General features: G+C 35.7%; 1 protein-coding gene and 1 pseudogene across 1 annotated transcript; both read left to right on the top strand.

Annotated features, from left to right (window-relative positions):
• Positions 1-7,727: 7,727 nt before the first annotated feature.
• Positions 7,728-9,194, top strand: LOC130723615 (uncharacterized). Its single transcript, XM_057574724.1, has 3 exons — positions 7,728-8,033; positions 8,119-8,219; positions 8,950-9,194. The coding sequence occupies exons 1-3, from the start codon at positions 7,789-7,791 to the stop codon at positions 9,015-9,017; spliced, it is 414 nt and encodes a 137-aa protein (XP_057430707.1). The 5' UTR covers positions 7,728-7,788; the 3' UTR covers positions 9,018-9,194.
• A 2,890-nt stretch (positions 9,195-12,084) lies between these two features.
• On the top strand, positions 12,085-16,352 carry LOC130723614 (pentatricopeptide repeat-containing protein At1g26900, mitochondrial-like; annotated as a pseudogene).
• The last annotated feature ends 5,065 nt before the right edge of the window (positions 16,353-21,417 follow it).

Here is a 21,417-nt window from a genome sequence, read left to right as displayed (position 1 = left end):
TTTCAGGGTCCTTTTGAGAAAACGCTTTGCCAAAGTGTTGTGTGTGAATGAGTGTGTTTTCGACAACAACGAACAATTCAGGTGAAACTAACTTCATTAAACATGAGTCAAGTACAAAGAAGTCAAGTAAATTAAAATAACATGAAAACTACGTGAAACGTAGAATTCGACAAACAAACTACACAAAGGGACTGGAAATTGACAAGCTGAAATGCAAGAAAACTAAAATGCTGGTTCTGCAACGTACTCCTCCATCATCACGTCTTGCTCCTTGAGTCTCATTGATGCGGACATTAGAGCTTTCTGGTGAATTTTTCAGAGTTTGAGTTGGGAACCCTTTTCCCTGTTGCTGCTTCTTCTATTTATAGTGTTGTTTCTTCCTCCACGTTCTTGGCGGTTTTTCTTCAATGCGTGATGGCTTCGTGGGTTTGAATTTTGGCGCCTTACCCCACGTTTAGCCGGTGGCTTTGCGCACGTGACTTTAATTGGTTTGTTTGCGACGTGGGTAGCCTTGAGTCGTGGGTAACCACCGCCATTGGTGACATCGTGGGTATGTACACGTGCTGATAATTGCCCACTACTTGGTAACTGCCTCCTTCGTCGAGTTTGCCGGTTTGTCGAATTTTCCTCGACTTCCTTGACTTTGGGGGAGCGTTGCCTAATGCGCCTCGAGCTTCATCATGGTCTTTCCTGTCGAGGAATCATCCTCCTGACACCGGTGTCGATATGTTTGGCGTTAGAAATTTCGGCTCAACAGGGAGTCACGTGAGGGCTTTTGTGTTGTGATCATAACCATTATTCTAAAATAAAATCAAGGGCTAAGATTTGGAGTCAATTTTTTAACTTACTCCTGAAGTCAATATATCCCTCCTCTTTAAAATAAGATCTCATTGTTGGAGATGCTCTTAACCCGACCCAGATGAAAGAGGAATTAACATGCAGCTTTTCCTTTTATTTATTTCAAATTTTGTATCTTTATTTCTCCTGCTGCATCACTTGCAGTGTATACATTGCCTTGTTTCTCTTTTGTTTTGTTTGCCTTCCTTGACAACCTTCATCAAGAGCATGCTTTCCCTTTATTAATTTAACAAAAACAGCAGTTTTGGTACCTTTGCATTCATATGATAAATTCGTCATGTGTCCCAATTAGCATTGTCTTCAGATTTTGGTGAAACACTATCATTATGTTTGTTGATGCTCTGATATCTTGTCAAACGGGGTGTTCTGTTTGCACAGAAATCATTTTCCAGATTCCACCCCCCTCCCCTACCGAAAAGAGCTCTCAAGTTGTTACATTGGAATCATAGAAATCTGAATATTATGATGATGCAAGAAATTAGAGCACGTTTCATTTAGTGAATTCTGGTTTCATTGGTATCGTGTGTAGGATTAGATCAAGGCAAGAATACAATTTCTGACCTTTTATAGTAGGAAACTGTGCTCTTATTAATAGAGACAAATATGGATTCTTGCCCCTGTACTTGGAATTTCATAGTAATATGCTGCAAATTTGTTATTACTTTCCTAAGGGTTCTAAGCTAGGCTACTTCTAGAATAAGGTACAGTCCTCCAATGTCCAACACATAGGCACCGATCCAATAAACATAACTTCACATTGTACCTTCAAATTTCTAGCACATTCCTTGAGGCATCACCCATGACCATCCCCTAGTTTAACACTCATCCTTCAATGCCCATGGTTCTCTAAGCTTAATAACTTAACTAGCTTGGGAGAAATGAAGTTACGTGTTGCCCCACTATCGAGTAGTATAATGTTGGGGATCCCTTCAACTTGCTCGCAAAACTTCAAGGTAGAGAGCTTGGCCACGACATTGAAAGAAATGAGATTCACGTGGATGCTCTAGCAGCTTACACTCACCCTCCTGCATTCTTTCGGCTCAGTGTTAACTTCTTTCGCTATCATTACCTCTCCTTCCTCGCTAACCAGTTCACCCTCTCCCAACAAAACCACCCGCTCCTTTAGATCAGCACATTTGTGGAGAGGGTTGAATGGGAAGCCACACCTGAAACACACACCCTTCTTTCTTCTTTACTCCCCCTCTTGGTTTGTGAGATGTCACACTCCTCTTGTCTCAGCCTCCTGTTTCCTTGGGGTGTCCATAAAAAGAAACCCCTTACCCTTACTTTTGGATTTTGATTGGGGGAGTAGCTGCTCTCACAGTTGTTTTGAGTCCAAGACAGCGACTGTGGATTAGACTTTGAATTGTGAAACACATTTTTTGCACTTCTCCCTTCGAACAGTTGGTGACCGTCCATGCGGAATGGAGAACTTGTTATCCGCGTAGCTAATTCCACCTTTCGAGCTACTCACATGGCTTGGGGTCGAGTTTCAGGATCATGTATTTGCACCGAACTTTGAATCTCCTCCTTCAAATAGAGATCTATATGATGACTTCTACAAGAAATTATATTTGTTTCATTGTCATGAATTCGGGCATCATTATTGTGCATGATTTGCCAATCTTTCATATTTCAATGCCCCCCCCCCTAAATCTATGGTTAACAGTTTCTGCTTGGTGTTTTAATTTTGCAGAGCAACCAGGTGTTCTTCATGTTTTTCCATCCAAGGGCTTTATCACAAAGAGAGTAGGACGCCCGTGATCCTAATTTGCTCCCGTTTATGTGCTGTGTTGTGTTATTTTGTTTCATCAATAGACTGTAGTTTATCTAACTTGGAGTTATTCACTTATTTGTATACCATAATTAATTATTAACTCGTGTAGTGACTTGTTTGATGCTCGGGAAGATATTCTATATAGTACTATTTATATAAATAATTTATAAATATTAGTTATTAAATACTCACAAAATATTATAAAAACATTAATTCATTTCCGTGCATTATATTTTTATTGTGTAATTTTATATCACTTATATTACACTATATTACATGTAGTTATTTTTGTATTTCTTTATCTCTGTGTAATATGTTTTCATTCTTAAGGTATTATTTTGCTATTAAAATTGCTATTAAGTGTAGTGGGCCGTAATTTTCTGGGCTGTTGTCTACATGCCTGCAGACCATAGAGAATCAGTTTACAATTCTTGAATTCCATTTGTTTTTGTTGGGCACGTTGACTAGCATCTGCCCTACTATGGTAAATGCTTTAAGGTAGGGGTGAATATGAGCCGGGTAAATCCAATGAATCCGTCCAACCTAATTTGATTCAATAGAAAAAATGCGGGTTGGATCGGAGAATCGGGTTAATCGGATGAATTTTACTACAACCCAACCAAGTTCGGATCGGATTTCGGATTCAGTTCAAATCCATCCAACTCAACCCATAATCCATACATATAATAATTATTATTTTATAATTTTACTCATACTTGGAGTGCTAGTGTCAGAGTGATGACTTTTTGAGACTTAAGTATTTATAGTTATTTGTCATATTTGAACTTAGAGTATTTGTTCGTAGTTATTTGTTACATGTTTATATATTGTAATTTGGCATGTTGAAGACATCTAAGTTCTAAGTGTCATGGCATGACATTTAGTGTTGTTTTTCACTTTTTAGGTACTATTTATATTAGATTGTTTCATGTCATTTGGTAATGAAGTTTTATGTTTTCATGATATTTGGCTATATGTCATTTATGTAGTATTATTTCTATAACTTTTTGTGTCTTTTTCATGCTATTTAGCATTATAACATATTTAGTATTTTTTATAACTTTTTTTCTGAATTTATAACAATTTTTACAAGATTTTTTAATATTTCAGATATATTATTATTTTAATATAGTGACCCAATCAATCCATCCAACCCAATCTAAACTTCGTCGGGTTGGTTCGGATCGAGTCCGAAGAAGAAATTTGTGGAATCCAACCCAATCCAACCCAGACAATTTTGATTGGTTCGGATTTTATTTTGACCAAAATCCAACTCAACCCAACCTAACCCATGTGCACCCCTACTTTAAGGGATAAGAGAGTTGTACCCTCACTAACAACAATTGCTTTTAGTGTAATGGTAAACGCTTGAGATCCAATAAGTGGTATCAACTTGGGGATTGTCGGCTATGTGGGCCAACATCCTACCTGTTGTATACTACAACGTTCGAAACAGGGCAGTGGCTGCTATGCTTTAAGGGATAAGAGTTGCGCCTTTACTAACAACAGTTGCTTTTGGCGTAACAGTAAGCGCTTGAGATCCAACAATTTTGCCCTTTTTTGGCCGCATCTAAGGTAAACTTGCTAAAATAGAGGTTCACCATAGACCACTATGTAAATTAGATAGTTTTACAGTATTTGAGACTACCATGGATCATCTAGGTCTTTTATGTTGTTTTATTTAATAAACTTGGGATCTTCGATCAATGGACCACCTAGGACTGTGCGATATTTTTATTCCTAAAGTACCTGTAACTCTATATTCTCATTTCATCTCCTCTCCACCTCCACTTGTAGTGTTGCTGCCAACACCACGACCTCCATCCACTAGTGATGCCTGCACCACCACCATCATCGCAGAAGCTACCACTGATCTCAAACACTCCACCAATTAGAAAAGAGAGAAAAGAAAGTCTCAACCGTTGGTGAGAGAATCATATAACATGTTTATGTTTGCCCACTCCTCTCCATTCCACCGGCAACTTCAGCGTCGTTTCCCCACATAAAAACATAGCCAACAAATTAAAGATTCTTTCTTTGTAACAATTTCTCCGACCCATTACTATTATTGTTCCTTAACATCAGCGATATGACTCTATAGGTGGTTTTGCAGACTTGGGTGGTGATGGATTTGGGGAGGGGGAAGAGGCTATCACGTCCTGGTTGGTCGGGATTACATATTGGGTCCTCTAATCGGATCAGATCATTCGCGTTGGTGTGACGTTCACAACATTGCTGCTCAGGTTTGGAGGTTGCGGTGCGGTGAAGGAGATTGACAAGACGTGGTTGAGCCCCAAAGTGGGAGATCTGTTCAAAGAGATTGAGTGTTTTGTATATTGGGGACAAGGATGATTATGGAACCCGCACCCGTTGGTACCCGCACGAACCCAACCTGATTCGACGGGTAAAACCCGATATGAATGGGTTTGGTATGGTGATACTGGCACCCGAACGCGATCGCTATATATAAAATTATAAGATTGCTATTATTTATTTATATATTGAATATATATTATATTGATATTGAACTAATCATGGAAAGTCTGGAATATAAGAGTTTGTATCCATAAATATATATTATGGTGTATTGGTTGAGTATTACTAGTTTATTATATTTTTTATATACAAAACTTAGTGGGTTCTATCTCTTAATTTGTTAACAATTCAATCATAATAAGGTGTCCGGTTTTTTTTCAAAATGATATAAAACGCTTTGTCTGCAATAAAATTTCATAAGTTGGGCTTTTTTTACAACAACAAAAACTATGCATCGAGTCGGGTTATAATGTGGGCCTGAGGCTACAACGGGTTTGGGTGAACACAAAACCTATAGATTGGGTTGGGGTATGGGTATGAGAGTTTGAGTTTGAGTTTGTAAAAGGCAAAACCCGAGTCTGACCCGTTTCTATCCCTAATTAAGGAGATTTGGTGTTTCATCTACGTAGAGGAAGGAGAAAATGTCTAGTTAGAAGTGGAAAGGTTAATTTCGTAAATCGACCGGCCTATACAAAGGGAATCAACTCTTTTCCTTATAAAATTTTCGCATCAAATTGGGTCCTAGAATTTTTTTTAATCCAATTAAGGACAAAGTGTGTCTGCCGCTGATGTGTCTTAATTTTTTCACTGTCACCTTTTCCACGTGGCTTATCTTTTTTTTTGAATACAAAGTAATGCCACATGTCGTGATTAAGAGGAAATAAATATTAATCTCTAATTAAGCCATAATGAACTAATTTCAGCCCTAATTATTAAACCTTCATCAAATAATTAATTTCAAAAAATAAGTTAAATAATTATTAAACCTAAATGAAAAAACACAACAATCAAAAAATAAATATTCAAATGAAATCTCTATATCTGTCATTTACTGATCTCCAAATCAAAAAAGGCTTAATAGCATTTTTGGTCTCTTACTTATCGCGATTTAATAGTTCTGGTCCTTCAAAGAATTTATTAGCCTACAACGTCCCTCACGTTTACTAACTATTGCAGTTTTGGTTTTTCGTCAACTTTTATCTAATATTTAACGGTTTTTAATTAAAAAATAAATTAAAAATAAGGCTTGAATAACCGTTTTATGTTTTTTGATTAACAATTTTATGGTTTATGATTTTTTTAATTTATTTTTTGATTAAAAATCCGTTAAATATTGGATGGAAGTTGAAGGAAAACCAAAACTACAACAATTAGTGAACGTGAGGGACGTTATATGCTAACTGTCAAATCGTAATAAGTGAGGGACCAAAATTGCTATTAAGCCATAAAAAATTAAACAGAAACGGGCATCTTAGACACCATTTTCACTTCCTTTGAAATCTCTAGATCTGTTATTTACATTGTTGGTGGAAAGAAGAGAAACAAGTCTTCTCTGCGCCCAACAAAGGTCGTAGCAACTAGCCACCATGGTAAACGACCCTTATCAACTTTCCCTCATCTATTGACAACCCAGTTCAGAGCCATCTCCACTAGTTCTCCACCCATATCGCAATTTTCCCTCCTCCGATTTCTACCTGCTAAACCCACACGACAACAAATCTGTCAAAAAGGCACAACCTTTAGTTTACAAGAGTGGATGAATGGTTCACTCTAGGAATCCCAAGAGCTTGATGATTTTGGTAGAAGGCTCATTCTAATGGGCTTATGGTTATTGGGCCTTATACACTTTACCCTTTACTATCTATAGTTCATTAACATAGTTTTAATATCCAAACTCTTATTATGTATCAAATTCTAGAATATTCTCTTTATTAGGATGATGCCACTTGTTGGTAATCTAGAGAATTATGTTTAGCTATAAATTGTACCTTTTACTCTTGAATAGATAACAATAAAATTGATAAAGTTTTTATTTTCTATCATTTTCTTATCTTTTTCTTAGTTTAGACTTTAGGGTTTTAATGTTCTTGCTTGATAGGAACTTCAGATTTTAAGTTAAACCAATTCCTAGTGAAAATATACACCTCAAAAGTTTTCTTTATAATAAATGAGTTAGCACTTAGTAGTTAAAAGTTAACACCACCCACGATAAATTGACATGGACACAAAAATTAACATATTTAACAATTTCTTTTTCCGCTACTTTGAATGTTGATTGCTGCCATTTAGTGAGTTTCTTTTTACACGCCTCCACTCTCTCCATCATGTTCTTCCACTGATTTTGATCACTTATGTGGGGATTTCCCCGTGGGATCTCCCAAAGAGAGTTGCCTACCAACTGGAATTTTACTGATCACAGGAGGATTCGAACTCTCGACCTATGAGAAGGTGAGAATTAAACCTGGAACCTAAAGTCAATTGTGTCAACCCATGTAGGCAGACCCTATCTATCTTCTCGTTAGTAATGTAGTCATTCCTAGGGTTGCTCATCCATGTGAATTTGCACCTTGAGGGTCATGTCCATTATGTTTTAATTCTAGTTTTAGCTTGTACTAGTCTTAAGTTGAGATTTAAGTTAATCCCCGTTTCTTTAAGTTTTATTCCCATATCTGCACAAGAGTAAATCGGGCTATGTAACTAGCTGACCACCATCATGGGCCAAGTGGCCCATTTCAAAATTTCAATATTACAGCTTTTTATATATCCTTTTCTACCTCCATCCACACATTATATTTTGAGTTCATAGTTGGTGAAACCCTAGCCCCATTGTCGAAGACATGATGATGATCAAGCGTATGTTCCTGAAACCCTCTCATACTCAACAAACCTCCTCGTTACTGAAACCACCACCTCTGATTCGCAGCATCGCCGCCGCTATGTCCTATTCCTCTGGTGCGAAACCCCTCCACCATCCGAAAGCTGATACATCATCTTCTTCGGCTCCTGCGTGTCACATCGTCTTTACCAAGGCGTCCGCGGACAACAGTTACCCCATCCGAACCCTCTCCGCGGTCCTTGGCAGGTGAGTGCGTGCGTGCGTGATTCTATTTCTCTCCTATTCCCTTCCCGTTTGTTTAATTTCCGCAGAACAATGTAATTGATTGCAGTGAGGAGGCTGCCAAGGAGGCTGTGGTGTACGATTTTGAAGATGAAATAAATGATAACTTCTCTGCTGTAATTACTCCTGAGAATGCTGTTCAACTTTTAAGTAAGTTTGGTTTTATGATGTTGCAAGAAATTAGAGCACAGTGAATTCTGGTTTCCTAGGATTAGATTAATAGGAAACCGTGCTCTTAGAGACAAATATGGATTCTTGCCCCTCTACTTGGAATTTCATTTCATAGTAATATGCTGCCAATTTGTTATTACTACTTCCCTAAGGGTTCTAAGCTAGGCTACTTCTAGAATAAGTTCAGTCCTCCAATTTCTAACACATAGGCACCGATCCGATCCGATAAACATGACTTGAGGCATCACCCATGACCATCCCCTAGTTTAACACTCATCCTTCAATGCCCATGGTTCTCTAAGCTTAATGACTTAACTAGCTTGGGAGAAATGGAATTATGTGTTACCTTTGGATTTTGACTGGGGGAGTAGCTGCACTCACAGCTCTTTTGACTGTGGATTAGACTTTGAATTGTGAAACACATTTTTTGCACTTCTCCCTGGAGAACTTGTTGTCATCCGTGTAGCTAATTCCACCTTTCGAGCTACTCACATGGCTTGGGGTCTAGTTTTAGGATCATGTATTTGCACCCAAATTGGAATCTCCTCCTTCAAATAGAGATCTATACGAAGACTTCGACAAGAAATTACATTTGTTTCATTGTCATGAATTCAGGCATCACTATCGTGCATGATTTGCTAATCTTTCATATTTCAATGTCCCCCCAATCTATGCTTAACAGTTTCTGCTTGGTGTTTTAATTTTGCAGAGCAACCAGGTGTTCTTCATATTATTCCATCCAGGGGCTGTAAGATAATGAAACTAGGACGAAAGTAGGACGTCCGTGATCCTAATTTGCTCCAGTTTATGTGCTGTGTTGTGTTATTTTGTTTCATCAATAGATTGTAGTTTATCTAATTAATTACTAACTCATGTAGTGAGTTGTTTGATGCTTGGGAAGATATTATATATAGTATTATTTATATAAATAATTTATAAATATTAGTTATTAAATATTCACAAAATATTATAAAAATATTAATTCATTTCTGTACATTATATTTTTATTGTGTAATTTTATATCACTTATATTACACGTAGTTATTTTTGTATTTCGTTTTTTTTGAAACAATATTTTTTGTATTTCTTTATCTTCGTATAATATGTTTTCATATTATTTTGCTATTTTTTAAGCATAACATTTTCTTTACACATTGCAATTATTAAAATAACAATCTAAAGATGAAGTAAGTGTAATTTTTTTTTTGTCTACATACCATTACGCTCTATATGTTTGATAGTAGCATAGGGGTTAGGGGGAACAGAGTTGAACACAACCCTGTTTCTCCCTTTCTAGGTAGCCCTCACAGTGAGGCTCAGAGCTGCAAATTCAAGGCCCCCTTGAGTAGCGGTTTGTTCAGTGTAATTTAGTCTTCCCAGTAGCCAATTATCAAATCTAGACAAACCTCGTGCTGAGGCAGTCCATTGGTTAGGGGCCCCAAACCATACTGCTCTTGTCCAAGGACAGAGCAATACTGCATGTTCAATCGTTTCCGGTGCTTCCCCACACAGCGTACACTTATCTGATCTTGCAATTCTTCTTTGCGCCAAATTAGCTTGAACTGCCGCTGCATTTTGACAGGCCTTCCACAGAAACATTTTCACCTTCTGTGGGAGCGTATTGTTATATATGGCTTTCCACATCTCATTTGGGGTGGAGTAAGAGGTTGTGCTGTGTTGAGGGATCTCATTAGCCGCTGCACGCGGCAAGTGGTAGCTTGTTATGGTATTGTAAATGTCATTTGTTGTATGGGGCATGATGAATTGGCCTGCTTCTCCTGTGAGGCCAATGGGAGTTTGGAAGATTTTTAAGGCTACATTAGGGGGAAAATCTCCCTTACCTGGTTGATGTTCCATTTCCCTGAGTGATTGTCTGTCAAAGCGCTAAGTGTCGAGCCCACTAGTACCGAGGGATCAATAAGAGAGGGAAGAATTTCTGGAGTCGATAACCATCTGTCCTCCCATATTCTAATTGACTCACCATTGCCTACAAGTCTACAACCACTTGAAAGTAACTTAGAGTATCTCTAATGCAAGGTTCTTAGTTCTTATTTTTGAGTTAAGAACTAAGAACTGAGTTCTTAACCACTGAAGTTGATAACGTGGAGCTAGGTTCTTAAATGAGGAGGAATATATTAACTCCATGAGTTAATTAAAAAACATACTCTCAATCTTAACCATTGGTTTTATTAAAATATGACGGCTGAGATTAAAACTTGATTAAACTCTTTCCTTGAGTTGTTGCAGGCTGCACATCCAAGAGAAAATTTATGTTGATCGAAGCTGTTGTCTAACTGCCCTTTATTCTCCATCAAATTACACAAAGTGGCTATTGGGTGAAAAAGTTGGCCTGCACCCAACATAGAGTATTGTCTATTGGGGATTAGACAAAGTGGTTTTATTCTTTAGGATGTTTTAAGCCAATTCGCAAGCCAATTCTCTGTTGGGTGAAAAAGTGAAACATTGTGAAAGATTAATTCCCTTTCTATGTCTCTTGTGTTGTGGCCCTTTTACAAATATTTGTGATGCATTTTTGATTTCTCGACATTGGACGATGGATTGGCTGTGAGAGAGGAGGAGAGGAGGAGAGGTGCAAGATTCTAATTGAGAACCATGTACGTGCTTTCTCAGGGCCGGTTCCGCCAGTAGTGCAAGGAAGGTTCACATGAGATTAATTAGGTTCTAATCTCAGCCATAATATTTTAATAAAATCAATGGTTAAGATTGGAAGTATATTTTTTAATTGACTCCTGGAGTTAATATATCCCTCCTCTTCTTATATAATAAGTTTTACTTTTTAAGTTCTTAATATAAAAAGTCAATTTTTTCTCTGTCATTCATTTAATTTAAGTGTTGAATTATCATTTAAATTTAAATTATATAGAAATAAAAAATATTAATATAATGGTATTGTGGGACATGATGAACGAATGAATAGTGTGAAGAACTAAAACCTCATGGTTGAAGCAAAATTGCAAAGAGTTGCTTAAACACATTTGGCAGTACTTGCCCACATGAATAGTGTTAAGAACTAAAAACTAATAACAAGCATTGGAGATGAGCATCTCCTATGCAAGGTTCTTAGTTCTTATTTTGGAGTTAAGAACTAAGAACTTTACCACTGGAGGTGCTGACATGGACTCCTTAGTTCTTAAAAATAAGAACTAAATAAGAACTGATAGTTTTTAAAAATAAGAACTCAGTTCTTATATAAGAAGTTTTGCTTTTTGAGTTCTTAGCTTAAAATATTAATTATTTCTCTCTCATCCAAATTACTTTATTACTTTATGAGTTTTGTTTTATTACTTTATGAAAATAAAAAGTATAAATAATGTGGTTGATGGGACCAAATGAATAATAGTAAGAACTATAAGAACTAAGAACTCATGGTTGGAGCAAAATTGCTTGAGAGTTGCTTAAACACATGTGGCAATACGGGCCCACATGAATAATGCTAAGAACTAAGAAATAAGAACTAGCATTGGAGATGCTCTTATAAGTGATAAGTCAGAAATAAGCTGAGTCAAACACTAAGAATGAAAAACTTAATAAAAATAAAATAATAACTTGTGAATATCATGGGGTCACTTTCATTCTTTGAATACCTATCAAAAAAGAAAAACTTTCATTCTTTCAATTATAGTTGTTGGGCTGACCCAAAGCAAAAAGTATATATAAAAAAGCCCAATCGGATGACCAAACAAACAACTGAGTAAAAAAACGACATACTCTCCCTCTCTTTGTTATTCATGATTTTTGCGTAAAGCACAGTTACTTTCAAGTTTCAACCTACGAGGCTACAACAACATGCATAGCATCACAAACACCACTCTTGCATTGTTGAACTCATGCCAAAAGCCCGCATGGTCAAGACCACTCTCAGCAAGCTTCTTTATGCTTCCATTCTCGATATGGACTATGCCGCCTCCATTTTCAGCGACATTCAAACCCCCAATCTTTGTTTGTTGATGTTAAGAATACCCTTTTGCGTTTCTATTGTGCTTGTAGAAGAATTGAAGATGCACATAAGCTGTTTGATGAGTTTCCTGAAGGGAATGACTTGGTCTCTTGGAATTCGGTTTTTGATTTGTTTACGCAGATGTGTTGGAGTGGGCTTAGAGCTAGTGCTTCCACCGTCTTGATCCTTTTGCCAGCAGCCGGTGATACATGGAACTTTGTTGTTGAGAAGTCCCTCCATGGTTACTGTATCCAAATTGGACTTAGTTCTCATTTAAATGTCCTTACTGCATTGATAGATATGTATGCGAAAATAGGACTTGTGCACTGGGGGCGTAAGATTTTTGATGGTCTTGTTGATAAGGATGTTGTCTTATGGAATTGTTTAATAGGAAATTATGCAAGGAATGGTCTGGTAGGAGAAGCATTGTATTTATTACAGAAAATGAGAATTCAAGGAATGAAAACTAATTCTTCTACCTTTGTGGGGCTGCTTTCAGCTTGCCCTGCATCCGAATCTATACATCTAGTTCGTCACGTTACTAGTTTTATTGAAGAGGAGAAACTACAACTGGATGCAATTCTGGGAACAACTCTAGTTGATATGTGTGCTAAATGTGGCTTTCAAGATGAGGCTATGGGCATATTTGAGAGGATGGAAGATAAAGATGTGAAATCTTGGACAGCCATGATTTCAGGTCATGGAGTTCATGGCCAGCCAACTAAGGCCATTAAACTTTTCAATAAGATGGAGAACGGGGGGGTTTAGACCAAATGTAGTCACCTTTTTGGCAATTCTGACTGCTTGTAGTCATGGAGGACTTGTAATTGAGGGGATGGATATTTTTAAGCGCATGGTTCAGGAATATGGCTTTTCACCACAGATTGAGCAATATGGATGCCTTATTGATCTCTTGGGTCGAGCAGGAATGCTACATGAAGCATATAAACTAATCAAGAGCTTGCCAATTAAGGGTGATGCTACTGCATGACGTACACTGCTTTCTGCTTGCCGAGTCTATGGAGATGTTAAATTGGCGGAATGTGTGAAAGATGTCTTAGACAACATTTATGCAGTGCATCCAACAGATTCCCTCCTCATTTCAAGCACTTATGCAGCTGCTGGAAGAATCTCAGATCTTATACCAATGCAAGAAATAAAACAAACAAATGTTATAGTAGAAAATTATGGGTTACATGAAAAAAGGGAGGAAGTACAGTAAAGGAAGCTGGACTCAGCAGGGTTGTAATTGATAATTAGGGATATAAGAATACTATAGGTTCACCAACAAGCATTATCTCTATTACACAAAATGGTGGCCTCTGTTGTGCACGAAAACTGCAAATGCAAGGTCTGATTACGATAGGTTGACTGTATTAGTCCTTTCTTCAATTGCTTTTGTTGGTTTTGACTTTTGACCATATATAAGATTTTAAACTTTATGTTGAAATTTATTCACAAGTTAGAAACTGAGAGTGAGGACAGAGGGTGAAGCACTGGTATCATTTAAGGATTTGAGCTCATCCATTGGTAGAAGCCTCTAAAAATCTGGATTCAAAAAATCCATTGAAGATACTGGCAAAAACAATTCCTCTTGTGAGGGCAGGTTAGTTTTATCTTTTTTGTTTTCAAAGATAATTGTAAATTACAAATTAAAGGACAGAGAGAAAGATTGCAAAATGATATTTTCCATACGACCTTGTTGATAATTGGATTAAGATCATGAAATTTTATATACCAATATTATAATCTTTTATTTTTGCTTCTGTTTATTGCGATTATTTTCAAGTGTTCTATTCCATGTTCCAACCACAATATTCTACCACGTCCATATTGCACGCTCTCTTAGAAGCACCATGCCCGAATATTTCCTTGCTTGTGTGTTGTCTCATAGATGCTTTGTTTTGATACTTTGATTTTTTATCATGGATTTAATTTTCTTTTGATTCAAATTTTATCAAAATATAATCATTCTGGCATATTTCTTCTGTTCTTCACATTTTTCTTTATCCAGAGAGCTTGTGATAGGAACTGGATATATTGAATGAAGAAAAGTAAAAGGTTGCTGAGTAATTGGAGAGACTCAGCCAGTCTCCCTAAGTCCCATACCCCAAATGATCCAAAAGATATCAATACTCACCCTAAACTCTCTATTTATCGCCAACATGCCTCACTCACTAACTCACCCGCTAATTAACCCACTCTCACTAATTGAGTGTGTCTAACAATAGAGCTTGCCATTCATCATTGAGCAGCTTAAAGCTCTAGGTTCTGAAATGATGCCAACTGTGCTGTGGTAGTGTGTTCTAATCTATTTTTCTGAAATGATTAATTATGTGTGAATTGTATGGCTGCATTTTTACTGCATCGCTTAAAGTTTGTCTTGTTTTGCCTCTTATCTTATGGTGGTTAACTGGTTGTAAATGCATCTAAATAATCTATTTGATTGGCATTTTTCCTTTTTTCTTTAGCTTGTTGGAGGGACTGACGTGGTGCAACCATGCAACAATCCATCAAGTTAGCAAGGCTAAGTCATATTATTGTAAGCATTACTATTGCTCTATCCATGCTTTGATTTCCTTTGTTGCTTTGCACACCCGGAATATCAGGGTCATAGTTGAGTCATATCCAAATGTAGCGTCTGTGGATAAATGTAACTCATGTTTTACCGAAGAAATGCTCTATATGGTCTTATTTAACTGGTCGGATTTAAGTCAGAATTTTGTTGAATATATGATTTCTCTTGTTTAGAGATAGATTGCTTAATGATCATATTTATTGGCCTGAATTCTAACTGTCAGTATTTATGAGATTGCTGATACAGAGTCTACTATCAAAGAAAGTCGCAAGCTTGAACACACAAATGAGTTAAGGTAAATGGGTTACAAATTTCTCCATGGCCAATTTCTGTTTTTATTGCTCAATTTTGATGTCATACTTGAACCTTGAGGAGATACCCATTGTACCTCTACTAATTCATTATTTTTCATTCTATATATCCCTGTTTGTTATCAGGAGATTTTTTTACTAACTACCCTTGTTTTTGTTCTGGTGTTCATGAAAGACAATGATGCATAATCTTCACCATTATGAGGTCCTCCGCATAGGTACATGGCCATGATGGGTCTTCTAGTACATGCTGACTTACTTTCCATCGTTTTCCATGTAGAGTACACTGAAAAATGAAAATAGGTCACTCCACACACGGTGAGAGAATCATATAACCAGATTTCTCGTGGATATAACTGTTTTCCCCTTTTTGGTATCAGAAATGAAGAGAACCATTTATCTTGGGAACATTTAAGTTTTAAGATGATGATATTATGCTAAAGTTACAAAAAGAAGAGGGGAAAAAATGGGCAATATAATAATGTGGTTCCCTAAGCCCTGTTTCCTTCTACCCCAAAACTGAAAGAGTTCTCCTTTCATTGTTGACATTGTTGCTTTCTAATTGGACAATTTCTACTTTCTACTCTACAGCTGTTGAAGGATTGATGTGCTACAAGAATCCTTAAAATAAGATTACTGTAGTACTAGTACCTGCTAGACTGCTAGTGACGAGGAAATCTTGGGCGCAACTGGCACTTTCAAGTAACAAAATGTACAGTGCTCCATTCTTCTAAGTTCTAACAGTGATCTAGTTTGCTAGTTTCTGAAGATGCAATTTGTAAAGTTGCTAGGTTGCAAACAAGTGTATTGTAAATGTAAACATAAATGAGCACACTTGTAAACTTAAATGAGCATGTGTACAGGAGATGAGATGCTGAAGCGATGCAAAGCTATTTTGTGAGAAAGGAAAAACAAAATAGTCAGCTTTAATATACAGATGGATGTAGATGATAAAAGTCAGTTACGAAATGTATTCTGGGCAGATGCAAGGTCTAGGGGAGCATATGAGTATTTTGGTGAAGCCATAACGTTTGATACCACTTACTTAACAAATAAGTATGATATGCCTTTTGCTCCATTTCTTGGAGTAAATCATCATGGTCAATCTATCTATGTTGCTAGGTTGTGCTCTATTGTCAAATGAGGACACTCAAACTTTTACTTGGGCATTCTCTACGTGGTTAGAATGTATGCATGGACATGCTCCGAATGCTATAATTACTGATCAAGATAGAGCAATGAAAAAAGCTATTGAGATTGTTTTATTGAGATTGTTTTTTCAAAGGCTCGTCATTGATGGTGCTTGATAAGTGTCATTTACCTAGTTTTGATATGCAATTTAGACACTTATCTTTGTGATTAATGAGTTATATTTGATAACTTCACCCTCTTTTGATTAGAACTTCTTGATATGTGAAATTTAGTTAGAATATGCACAAGAATTGATTCTAATCTCAAAAAGTGTTGTAGGGTTGAAGATTGAAGAAAATGCAAGCTTTGAATAGGAATTACAAATTTGAAGTTCCTGAATGTCAAGCGCTTCTCAAAGGCTGCCGGGCGCTTCTGGCGGTCAAGGTCACTTTGAAGAAAGCGGAGTGTCGGGTGCTCCTCAGAGACCGCCGTGCACTCTATATGACGAAATTTCCTATTTAAGCCCTCTCTTTAGAAATCTGTAGAGAGAGGAGGATTATAACAGAACCCAAACAGAGGGAAACACTTGAGAGACAAGGGGAGAAGTTTAGGAGACTAGAGAAGAAGCTCCGGAGGTCGAATTCGGCGACGAGACACCGCGACGGATTCGGTTCTTCTCATTCTTCTTCTCTATTTGTAAAGTTATCCACGAAAATGGATAACTAATCTCCCTTTTGTTGGGATTTGATGTAGTTGTATGATACTTATGCTTTCTATGTAATTTTCTTTTATATAAAGCATGCTTCTTGTCTATGGTTTAGTGGTTTTCTCTTGATCTTCATGCTATATCTTAGATTGATCACCTAGGATATTTTGCTTCATTCGACTTGTGAGCGAAAGCTACAACGTTTTGAGTCCGAACTAGATTTAATCACCTAATAATCCTAATTGCTAGACATAGAGTTAGGTTTGTTAGTCACTTAAACACCTAAACTTCATGATAATTATCTTTCTTAATCATGTGAGACATCAATGTTTAGGATAAGATAGTTATTGTTATCTATTCATGCGAGACATCGATGAAGTAGGTTGAACTGGTGTATATGAATCATATTGTTAGACTTGGTTTGTATTTGAATCACTAGAATACACAGAGGTCATTCAATGAAATCTAATCCCAAATATTACACCTCTCAGAGGACGACAAAATCCGTATCTGCTTTACTATGATTGAATCTTAAGGGTTTAGTTCCAAAGCAGTGCATATGGTCTTATACAAAATTTAGCTCCCTTCAATCCAAATCAAGAACATATTGGTGAAGTGAGTGAGGTGCGAACATAAAACTTACTACTGTGTTAATCTATTTATCTTATGGAAATAGCTGATAAAAAACTATATTTATATGGCAGGTTCCAAATTGTTCTCAAGCCATATACCATAATGTTGTTACCTTCTTTGAACCTTTACATGTATAACTCATTATTGTTGTCAATGTGATTATAATTTTATATAAAATCACCAACTATTTTGTCCTTGTTTTCTTTATGTAGGCACAACACCATATGGATAATCATCCATCATCATGAAGATATGATTGCCAAATACTTGGTCTGAATGATCTTGCATCATAAAAAAGCCGTGAAGAAACCACTTCTTTGAGACATGAGAGTCTTATTTTCTACTTTCGATTGCATAAATGTTGATGTCGTCAAAAGAAGAGATTACTTTTGTAACTATTTATCTTTAAGTTGTTGGCATAGAAGTCATTTTTATCATGATGATTGTTTTTAGGTTTTTATCAGATTGTTACTGTATAGGTGGTCTTGAAACCTGTTCAGATTTGGGTGTTCAAATTTGCTCCTCTTGGCAATAGCTTTGCAATGTCACTTTTAATGTGTTATGTAAAGAACAGGGTGAAGAAATATGAATATTGCTGGTTTTATCAGATTATTACTGTTCAGATTTGGTCTTGAAACCTGTTCAGATTTGGATGTTCAAACTTGCTCCTCTTGGTAGTAGCTCATTGATGTCACTTTTAATGTGTTTTGAAAAGAAAAAGGTGGAGAATATGCATGTTGCTGGTTCAAGCATCACTTTTTTTGGGGGGATTATTAAACTAAATTTCAACAATCTATTGACTGTTTAAGTTCGAGGTTATTTTTTTCCTTTTATGTTTTGACTTATAAGACAGGTCGTGAATCTCAGCAAATGTTTATTTTAGAAAATATATATATCAACACCAAACTTTGCAAAATAATACTAGTGGATTTTTGCTGAAATGTATTGAAATGAAAGCACAAGGGGTGCTTAACCCATACACATGGAAAAGGCTCTCAAAATTAATCAAAGAAACTCAAAGCAGCAGCTATGCCATTGAAGTAATTTTAAAATTTAATAATATGATAAATTATTAAGTTAATTTGAAATATTTTAGATTAAATCATAAGTTTTTAATATTATTAAAATAGTTGTAATAACATTATTTATTCTAAATAGGTGTACATGTTCCTAGACCAAGAACATAATTTTAAATTTATAACTTTAATAAGTTATAACTTTAGTATCGTAAAATATTATTGAGTTTAATTATTATGCACTGATAGGGTAAAAATTGTTTACACAATCATCCAATTAAAATTGACGTATTTGCCATGTCATAATTAAATATTAATTTAAAATAGAAAATAAAGAAATTATAATTGGATACATGTGTAAAATTCTTGACACTATAAGTTTAATTTTTTCAACTTTAGTCATAATTATTTTCCTTTATTATGCTTCCTCAAGTCATTTTTACTAATATACTAGATATAATACTCGTGCGTTACACGAGTTTATTTACAATATTATTTAACATTATATAAAATTATTAATAATATGAAAAATTATTAATTTAATTATAGATATTTAAATTATGAAAATAAAATTAAGTAATAAGTGTTTAATGTCATGAAATAAGTTTTCATATCATTTTTTATACTTTATGCTTGGAAAGTCATTTGCTGTGACATGTCAAGACCAAAAAGAATAAATTAATTTTAACTTTTTGAATTATAATAAGTGATAACTTTAATAGTCTTTGACAAAAAAAAAATAGCCAAAAATATTATCTTGTGAATTTAATTATTTTTTCAACTTATTTGGTTTGCGAATGTTTTCTCACAGCCGATAGAAATGAGACTAATCCCTTGAGACTCTCGATCACGTTAAGTGGATAGGTAAGGCCTCTCACGACAAATATTTATTCAACTTTGACTATTATTATTTTTCTCTATTATGCTTGCTCGAGTAATTTTTACTAATATATCATAGATCAAAAAATATATTTAAACATTATTTCAATAATGCACATATTTATTATAGTTAATATATATTAAATACCTTTTAACGGAATTTTTCAAATTTTAAAATATTTAATCCACATATTATTAGTCATTATATATTTTAATTTTAATATTTGTCAATTGCAAAACTTAAGATAATTTCAGTGTTTTTTTAAGTCAATTTTAAGTTGATGAATGTAAGTAGTTGGACATTTTTTACAATACAATTTTTTCAGTTTTTAATTATTTTTAATATATAATTACAAATGTTGAGAGTCTTATGGTTTAATATATTTAATGTAAAACCCAAGTCTCCTTTACATATAAACTAGAAATTAAACCCGTGCGTGCACGGTTTTTTTTTTAAATAGTAATTTTTAATTGTGATATTTAAATTTATATAGAGGTAAAAAAAATGTAAATGGAAGAAGCTTTGGAATATCAAAATACATATTAATTATAATTATATTGAAGAAGTTCATTAAAACTTTATTGTGCACTACATTTTTAGTATATTGTGCATATTTTTCATCTTTCTCAACAATAAGTATATCAATTTGGTGGTGTTACTCTAGAAAACACAAGGTGATTGTCACGACCCAAAATCCTAAGCCGTGACCGGCGCACAGACTACCACCCTAGTCTGGCAAGCCTCATCCTCATAGAATCATTTTCAAACAATTTATTCAAAATAAACTTGTACACAAATATATAAGATTCAGCAAAATCTCTTTTGTAGTTCCAATAGCTACAAATAACATCTGCCAATAAGTTCTTCCGTAGCTAGTATTTCAAGTAAAATATAAAATCAACTCGAGCACTCAAGTGCCAACTCTGAAAATAAAAATAACAAATAACAATCCCAAATTAAATCCACCTAGGACCCCTATAGCTGCAGATGACCAAGATTGCATAAAAGACACCAATATGACAACCTGCCAAAGGAAATAAGCTGAATGATCTGAAACTGACAACAGTCTGCTACTCAGTTGCCTGAAAATCTGTGGAGAAGAAATACGGAATGGGGTAAGTCACAAAGACTAGTGAGCAGTCAACAACCACCATGAACAGGAAGGGGAAACAGAATAGGCACGAGTTTTTCACTATCAGATCAGAGTGGATAATACACATAATATTAATAAAATTAATAATAACCATTTCAAATAAGAGATGATCAAGCTGCCAAGTTTATAAACAATTGTTTCAACGAAATTGAATAAAAATCATGTCAATCATATGAAAGCATTTCAAAATCAGAAATAAAATTAATAGGGTCACACATGTAGAACCATGAGGCGGCTCCATCGCGTTGATAGCCCTTTCCTCCTACGGGGTGGCCTTTCCCTAGGGGCGGCTCCATCTAACGGATAGCCCTTTCCTTTCTCAAGTCACATCGTGTCATCGGGGGAAGCTACATCTCGTTGATAGCCCTTTCCTCTTAAGGATTATCGTATCCAAGAGGCGGCTCCATCTAACGGATAACCCTCTCCACCCGGAATCATGTCATATCTCATCAATCTCATCGGGGGAAGCTACATCTCGTTGATAGCCCTTTCCGTGCACTGGCGGCTCCATCTAACGTATAGCCCTCTCCACCCGAAATCAAATAACTAGGTGCACCTAGGCCGTTACCTCCGTTAACGGCTACGGGGTTCTAACATGTATTCCCACAAAAACAGTTTCTCAAACCATATCAAGTCTCATCAACAGTATCAAAATCAGCTTTCCAATGCTCATCATAGCTTTTCAAAATAATATTCTCAACATCAACTTTTCAACGCTCATCAAAGCTTTTCAAGTTCACCATCTCAAATTTGCATAATTTCAAAATTAAACCAATGTCTTTCTCTTCACATATCAATTCACAAAAATCAC

The sequence above is a fragment of the Lotus japonicus genome, chromosome 6 (genome assembly GCF_012489685.1).
Source record: "Lotus japonicus ecotype B-129 chromosome 6, LjGifu_v1.2".
Taxonomy (NCBI): Eukaryota; Viridiplantae; Streptophyta; class Magnoliopsida; order Fabales; family Fabaceae; genus Lotus; species Lotus japonicus.
The sequence above is the reverse complement of the archived record's forward strand: the minus strand, read 5'-3'. Positions and strand labels throughout refer to the sequence as shown.

Coding starts and splice junctions, on each gene's coding strand:
- LOC130723615 (XM_057574724.1), top strand. CDS start 7,789: ATGATGATGATCAAGCGTATGTTCCTGAAACCCTCTCATACTCAACAA. Junction 8,034..8,118: donor CTCTCCGCGGTCCTTGGCAG/GTGAGTGCGTGC, acceptor AATTGATTGCAG/TGAGGAGGCTGCCAAGGAGG. Junction 8,220..8,949: donor GAATGCTGTTCAACTTTTAA/GTAAGTTTGGTT, acceptor TTAATTTTGCAG/AGCAACCAGGTGTTCTTCAT.